This window comes from Montipora capricornis, chromosome 8 (assembly GCF_036669925.1).
Source record: "Montipora capricornis isolate CH-2021 chromosome 8, ASM3666992v2, whole genome shotgun sequence".
Lineage (NCBI taxonomy): Eukaryota > Metazoa > Cnidaria > Anthozoa > Scleractinia > Acroporidae > Montipora > Montipora capricornis.
Window position 1 is genome coordinate 25,203,761 of NC_090890.1, and position 8,429 is coordinate 25,212,189.

General features: G+C 41.4%; 1 protein-coding gene across 1 annotated transcript; it reads left to right on the top strand.

Moving 5' to 3' along the window:
- The first annotated feature begins 1,000 nt into the window (after positions 1-1,000).
- On the top strand, positions 1,001-8,406 carry LOC138060150 (neural cell adhesion molecule 1-like). The gene is made up of 4 exons (XM_068905869.1): positions 1,001-1,768; positions 3,874-4,034; positions 5,415-5,717; positions 7,514-8,406. The coding sequence occupies exons 2-4, from the start codon at positions 3,980-3,982 to the stop codon at positions 7,957-7,959; spliced, it is 804 nt and encodes a 267-aa protein (XP_068761970.1). The 5' UTR covers positions 1,001-1,768; positions 3,874-3,979; the 3' UTR covers positions 7,960-8,406.
- Positions 8,407-8,429: the final 23 nt, after the last annotated feature.

The window sequence follows — 8,429 nt, forward strand, 5'->3', positions numbered from 1 at the left end:
TTGAAGGGCTTGAAAAGCCGATCGATCCTAACACCCTCCTTAATTCTCTCTATAAGGTCTACCTGAGATGAACCACGCCCGCTCAGCAAGTGCTCCCATACTGACAAGTGGCTGTGGATTTCGTCCGCTCGGAAATACTCAGGGCTGAGGAAACGAAGCTGGTTTAACGAAGCTTGACTGGGGCAGGCTGCGACCATACTTGGTGAAGGGGAGGGCCCACATAGGGGAATATCACCCTTTGACGAAAGAAACAAGGCTAATGAAAATAACAATTTATTTGATAATACAACACAAACTGTCTCAAAAGCCAGGTCTAGGAACTAAAAATGCACGGCACAGGAAATTTTCCTTTGGGCAGATCGGTCACACATAAAAAATTGCTTCCCTGTGGGAAAAAGCCACTTACCCAAGGGCAAAATGGCTAGTGTAACCGCAGCTATTGAGTTAGCCGATTAGGTCTATTGATCAGGAATGACAATTCGTAGAGATAATGAACAATAGTTAAATTACATATCACCTTTTGTGTAGTGTAAATGATGTAGTTGAATGAAGAAGAAAAATATATGATATCAAATATATGATACTTAGTAAAGGTGGGTTTCGTCACCGATAGAGGGGGGGGAGGGGGGTGGGAAAGGGGGGGGGGGGGTGGGCTTGCTTGAACACTCTTTCCTCCTCCACTACGTCCCTCTCTGACCTAAGAAGGGGTTCCAGGAAGTCCGCAATCTCGCACCCAGAGTCCTCGGGCTTTTTGGTCAGCGGGTGAGCGCCCGGGAAAACTCTCTCCAAGCGCTCACCCGCTGACCAAAAAGCCTGAGGACTCTGGGTACGAGATTGGGAAGTCCGCGAATCACACGGACTTCCGGCTGGTCTGCGCAATCTCAGACATTTGAAACAATCAGTAGCTGTCATAGACCCCCACAGAGACTGCGCGTATTTCGGAACCAGCCAGAGGTCGCCATTCTTGGTACCGACCGGAAGAATCGCGGCCTCTGGGTACGACAATGGCTGTTGGTGTTTCGCAGTTTTCAGGATTTTTAACCCCTTGGTGCTTCAAACAACGAAGTAAAATAGCAAAGAAAACACAGGCAAATAACAAGTATAGCTAAATATTATTCCCTCGTCGGAACATTAAGAAGGAAACTAAGAATTTGAAGGAGACTAAATATAGTAGTTCTCGATGGCATAATCAAATGACTCCCAACTTGTCGATTTATGAGCAATTACTCAGGCATGACAGCTTCCTTTGCCAAAAAATTATTAAAGTGATGGGTAAGGTAAAGAAAATCATATCTTGGGCTTTTCCGCTGTCTATAAGCTAAGGGAAAAAAAGAGCGTGTTTTTTTGCATGGCACTTCAGAGCCCGGCACCGTACGTACCCTACGTACTCGGAGACTTAAATGTTAAGTTTATTTTACGATGTTGAGGCCCACGGCAAAGCCACAATTAGTGCATATTCTATCTCAGTTCATTTGGTAAGGCTTTGAATTCATTTGATTGTCGAGAAACATTTCTGGGGCTTTCTCAACACATTAACAAACGATGTCGTGTTCAAACAATACAATGTGTCAACCTCATAAGAGCAGCTGGAACCAAATGTACACATTTGGAACTAAAGCAGAAATTAAGAAATCGCCGATTTTATTTCAAAGACAATCAGTTATTCTGTTATTCCGACGCCGCGGTAATTTGGCAAGGGAACTTGAATCTCGTCGAGCCTCGCAGAAGTGACATTGCCCCGAAGAAATCTGCCTCACTTTTACGCCTGGTAAGGATTTCATTGTCCTCAGTTTCAGTTTTGTAATGTAAATAAAATATACAGTGCACAGAATTATAGAGAATCAAAACGACTCAAGGTGTTTTTTCCTTTATAAGTGTATCGCCAAGTCGAGAAATTCTCAGTGTTAGATCAAGTCATCTCCATTTGGCAGGAAAATGACTATCTGTATGTTTTAAATATTCAGCAGTCCCTGTCTTTAATCATAGTAAAGCTCCTCTTTACCCACGGTAGCTTGGAGCGTTCATTCTACAGTTTAAAATTGAAAATAACTGGGAATTTCAACTTTAAGTTGGGATTCAGTTACGATTCCTTTTTCATAAAACACCAAACAGCCGATAAATGACGGAATATATTTTGCATGAAAATGAAACTATCCGATTACCGCGACGTAAAATAATTGACAGCTTCATCAAAATTTAATTGTCTGCTGTATATTTCCACAAACTGTCAAATTGTCATTGAATTTTACCAGAAACCCATAAGGGTTGAAACGTGTAACGCGCGTTCACAGCTTCCGAATATTCGGTGTAAGTACCATATTTGGAAACCCCTCGCTCCAGTTAATTTCGCGCGAGAACATTGGTGGCATTGCGTCACGGTGTTCTTGCGAACTGATTTGTTGAGTGTTTCTCTCTTGTTGTTCCAAATATGGTACTTAGCAAAGCTTGTTCCCCAGCACACAAAGGGGCCGTTACACGTTTCAACCCTTATGGGTTTCTGATTCGCGTTTTTGATCGCGTTGTTCTGAACTAGACTGAGTGCCCGGGGGGGGGGGGGGGAGGGACTCGCATATGAAAGGGGTGGGGATGCTCGTCGTCTTCGTCGTCGTCGTCTTGGGGGGGGGGGGAACTCGAATATGAAAGGGGTGGGGATGCTCTTAGTCTCGCTTAGGGGTGTAAATTTCGGAGTTTGGTCTCACTATGGGTGTTCTGGGGAAAACGCCATCATATGTAGCCCATATGTAGCCGTGAAGGTCTCGTTAAGGGTATCACGCGAAGAAATATAAAAATATATATTTGATATGTTTTAAATATGGTCTCTTTTCAGTTTGGGGTCAAAAAATCCTGGGCAAAGCTCAGATTGTTCTCCTTCAAGTTAATTCAAAATTTCCGACGAGCATGCCTACTCCCCCCCCCCCCCCCACCCCGCCCTTCCGGGACTGAGGGCCGAACAGATCATTGTTTAATTAAACGCTCTCCTTGCAGGTCTAGAGCTTTAGTAGTCTTGTAGGGAGTTCAAGCAAACACAACTAAACGAGAACTTATTTTAAAATATAACTTTGAACTGCCCTAAGCGTTTCCTGGTTATTCCATAACGTTCGCGTTTTACAAAGAGGGGTTAGTATCCCATGATTGGATTGTTAAAGATCGATAGCCCATCTTCAATCCGTTTACATGTTGACTGACATCAGCACGATTTCTTTTACTCGTTGAACCAATGTTGTTTTTGGTCGGGTCAGGCTGAAAATTGCGATCTGAAAACAGACGAAACTAAAGAATCTTTCTCTTGTTTCTTGCATTTTATGTACGACATGATATAGGCTCGATTTCCGCTGCCACAGCGTTTTGTGTTCCCCCGTGTTATCTGTTCCCCCGAACAGTATTGAGCACTAGTGCTGTGTGTTCTCCCTTCGCCATAACGATAAATATGATAGCAGAATATGAATACAGAAAGTATCCAAAACATGCATAAAGCTAACCTTAGGCCTAAAAACTTTTGTTTAGTCCTAATTAGGCCAAAATATTAGCAACTGGTCCATCAGACACGCATTGCAAAATTAAAGAGTCTCTGTTGATCCGTGATCTAAAGCCAGCCTTAAATGAAAACGTTGGCAGTGAGAAACTTTATCTCTATTATTAGGATGTTCTTGTCGTTTTATGTCAATCAATTTCGTTAGTTCCCAGTCGGTACAGTTGTATTTTTGAATTTAAATTTATCTGTAACTGAATAATAATCACTTCTGATGATGTATGTTGTAACATACGAAACGTTAAGTTTATAAAAGTTATGCATTTCAAGCAAATGTTTGTAACCGCGGTTTGCGTTTTATTCCTTTTGCGGGTACATTTATATCTCGTTAACGTTCCTCTTAGGGAAAAGGTTTCTGTCATGCAGACAACCCTGACTTATTCGATCGGAGAAATGCTCTGAGTGGAAAAATTTGGTCTACTGGAAGTTGCATACCTCAAGGTTTTGTTCATGGCAATTGTTCTCCGTGTCTTGTTGTGTGTGGCAATTGTGTTACCTCTTTCTGGTAAGTTGTGGTTTCATCATTACCGATAAATACAACATTTATTAGCGTTTTGGAAACTCCTTTTGTAAAATTTCGAGAGTTGAAGGTTTGCAGCGGATTCAAAAGTGAATGGTGCAACGTACCATCGAGAAGAAGAGGAACGCTAACCCCGATACGAGCGATTGGCCTAAGTTTCCCTTCTAAAAAGTAAACAATTGTTTGCAGCATTATCACCTGTTAGTACAACATTGCGTATTCTAAATTCAACATCCGTGTTTTAAATTTCCTCTACATGTTTTAAATTCTCTCTATAGGTCAGTGTATTGTTTCACCCAACACCCAAGAGTGAGATTCGTTTTAAGATGGCTCAAACCACTTTAAACAATTTGAAGAGACTGTCTCACTAAAAGTATTGACTGAGCTGCCACACTGTTTCACGTAACAGCAATCTTATGGTATTAGATGACACACCAATTATTTCTTAATGAGATGCACTCATTTTTGTAAAGTGACGCCAGCCAGGAAACCATAAAAAAAAACACCCTTTTATCTGTCCTCAAGGGATTATACCTCATTGGCGTGATCTTAAGGCTAAAATTAAACTCTCTTTAAAGTTTATATTCTCCGGAGCGGATTCTGAGGAACCTTAAATTTTCCATTTGCGAAGGTAGCTTTCTGTTACGCAATACTTGTTTATTTCATAACGTAGCTGTTTGATGATGTCCAATAGATGGTTTGCAACAAATCTCTAGAAACACAGATAACAATGATGTAATGTGCACTTGCCGATGGACGAACAAAAGGATCTAATGAGAGAACGTTTGTTTTCGTCCGCCAACATGGCGACGGTGACGTCACGAGTAAACCTATACCGCGGCAGCACAATGAGGTTTCATAGTACTTTGCATACATACCGGTACATACATACATACATACATACATACATACATACATACATACATACATACATACATACATACTTTATTGAAAGGTATAAAAAAGGCAGCCAGAGGCTGATGTGGACCTTAAAAGAACATTACAAAATACATTGAATTAGAAATACACAATTATACAAAAAGACTATTTACAAAAGTTCATATTAAAATGATTTTAAAATATATAAAAGTATCAACATCTTTATTTAAAGATGGACGTCACAACATGTCACAAAGCGTCTCCTTAAGCCTTCGAACTTCATGTATTACTTTTTGGTGAGGGTTCTCGATAAGGTCATGATTAGAGGATCACTTTGTGACGACTACACCAAGTAACGTGAATCTCATTGTGTCAGTAAGCTGTGTTGGACAACCTTCTTAGTGATGCAGCGTTGTCTAGTCAGTTCGTTTAAATATAGTACCGTTTGTTCATTGTGAGTTTGTTCCCACACCTTGCTTTTCACAGTAGCAGAGGTAATCCTTCCGTTTACTAGAAGAACTGCCCAACAACAGCGAACCATCAAAGTGCGTTGCAAAGTGACAGGAGAGAACTTCGCTGCCTGGGAAACTCCGTCAAGAGAACCAAGGCCGGGACATCCTGCTTCACAGGGTGTAAACATAACATTGGAGAGTGAACCTGGACGCGTTCGTGTAAGAAACGATACTGATTACTACACTTTAGTCATAGAAGACGTGGGCGTTGGCGATGGAGGAAACTATACTTGCAAGGGATCAAACCAGTCAAAAAGTTTCACCCTTGAAGTCGATTGTAAGTAGCCAATGTATTTCCCCTCACAATCAATCAATCAATCAATCAATCAATCAATCAATCAATCGATCGATCGATCGATCGATCGATCGATCGATCGATCGATTGATTGATTGTGATCGATCGATCGATTAACGAGTCAGTCAATCAGTTTGCAGTCAGTCAGTTAGTCAATCGATCAATCAGTCGATGAATCGATCAGTCGATCAATCAACCAACCTTCATTAACCCTTTTCTGCCCGACGGGGCCCCATTGATGAGTAAAATCATCTGGCGTTAGAGCAAAAGTGTCATTTCTTGGGCAGGAACGTGGAAAGGGATAAAGTGTCTAATACCTAGTTAGCATTTCTGCTAAAGCAATAGAATAACAGAAAGCGTGATTCAATATTTATTGTATCTTCAGACTTTTGAATAAACAACAGAAAGAAAGTTTTAAACACGGCCCATTGATTGGCCAACTGAAATGTAAAATGTTCTCTCTGATAAGATATGAATGGTAATGCCCTTTAAAACAGACTATGTACAGAAAAAAAGCATTTGGTCACTGTTCTTTTTCCTGTGAAAAGTTTGCATGATTTTGTTTACAAGAGCGTAATCGGACGGTTCGATTTTTGTTAGACCAAAAGAAATCTTAGTTTCTTTCTCTACAATTCAAATTTTAGGAAATATTTTTAGTTGACATTCGATTTAAAGTCAGCGCAATCAATTCCAGTCCGAGACGAACTGAAGTCGGTATTCAAGTGTCAGGGCGCTTTCCTTTTCAGTGTCAGAACTGGCCGGCCAGACCCGTCAGTTTGCAAAGAAAACGCAACAATTTGAAGGAATACTTGCGCGATAATCCCTCGCATTGTTCCGGAGGAGTATATATATCATTCTTGAAGTGTGTTATATTGAAGGCGTTGTAGAGTTACTCCTTCCTTATTATCTCTCTCAGATAGTACGCGCGCTGTAATTGGCTAAATTAGCGGGCCGTATTCTACAGTGCGGCCCGCTGTACAGCCCGCTAAATTTAAAATTTCGACAAAACATCATCTAGCGAGTTTTTCATGTCATTTCTGTTGCATAAACTTGTACTGAAAACTGTTTGAATCTTGCAAGCAACTATTTCAAACTTAACAGCCAAGAAGATTTAGTTTTTGGGATTTTGGCACGGCATTCTTCGTGGCAGTTGAACTTCCGCTTCACTTTGACTAGTTTCCTTGCCGGCGCGCCGGTTAACCTCAGAGGTATAAAATCTTACCAACCGAGTTCGAGGTCCCTACTGTAAGTTACGGATCCTCGTTTTTTCCCCTTCATTTATGGCCCGCGCGCTTCGCGCTTGGGCCATAAATCAACGGGAAAAAACTCGGTCCGTAACTTACAGTACGGACCTCGAACTCGATTAGTAAGAGGTAAAATGCCAAGTCTGGCCGGTCAGTTCTGTCAAATGGAAAGCGCCCTCAGACTGCAACTCATCGCAAGAACTTGAAATCCAGTCCTGTTTCGAGGTTTAGAAATAACATCTTTACTTTTATTACGGCAAGGATCCTTAAAGCGTGAGAGCTGTCAATTTAGATTACATTATTTCATGCGCGTGGACTACTAATCAGGAGAAGGAAAGAGCGTGATTCCACCACATCATTGGATATTAAGGCCACATGAAAAAATGTGATTTATGTTTGTCTAACGTTTGCAATCCTTGCTTAAAATTGTTCTGGAGGAATGTGTTTTCCTAACCCTTGGACTGAATTCAAACTACTTCAAGTGACGTGCGCTTTGTTTTCTGGATTCCTCATGAATCATTAATGATCTTTCAGTTGTTAGTCGTGGAGTCAAGTCACCACAACAACTCAGATATGGTGAAAATGGAACAATTCAGCTAGACATCACCGCATTCCCTCCGCCGAAATATTTCTGGTACAGAAACGGAAGGCCTGTTTCACTTCGTGCAGAGAGGAAATCCATCGATCCATACACAGGAACAATGGCAATAACGAATGTGAGCACCACTGATGCAGGAAATTATTCGTGCACGGTGCGATGGAAGATGAACAGCGAGCACGAAACAGAAGACACAGTTGATATTGAAGTGTTTGTTGTTCCTGGTAAGATTTATCACTGTAAAAAAATATCATACAGTATTGCATGGAAATTTTCGGATCTCTGCAGGTGCTACGAATTAAGTTGCCACTGTCTACGATGTTTTAAAGATCCCGAACAAGGGTCACATGATTTCGAGAGCGACCAGCTTTTGCGATTTTAGGAGCAGTGAGGCATTAAGGTGAAGGGGTGACCTGACCCTCCTGCTCCAAGAGAACAACACAACAAAGATTTTGTGCTTTTTTTTTTTTCATATAAAAGATTTATGTATTAGAGTGACGTATCTTCATTAATTGTTAATTTCTGTCATAAATAAGAACCTGGTAAATATCCATCCTTGAAAGTTTGGCTTATGAAATGACCATTTTGATCAGCTTGCGAAACAGGTAGTTTCACAAGAGCCATGTAACCACTGCGATACATCAATTATCTATCACTAGGCTTAGACAAAGAGGCGCGGTGGCCTAACGGTTAGCGCGCTGGATTCCGGATCGAGGTCTTCGTGTTGTGTTCTTGGGCATGACACTTTCCTCTCACAGTGCCTCTCTTCACCCTGGTGTATAAATGGGTACCGGCAATTTAATGCTGGGGGTAACCCTGCGATGGACCAGCATCCCATCCCAGGGGGGAGTA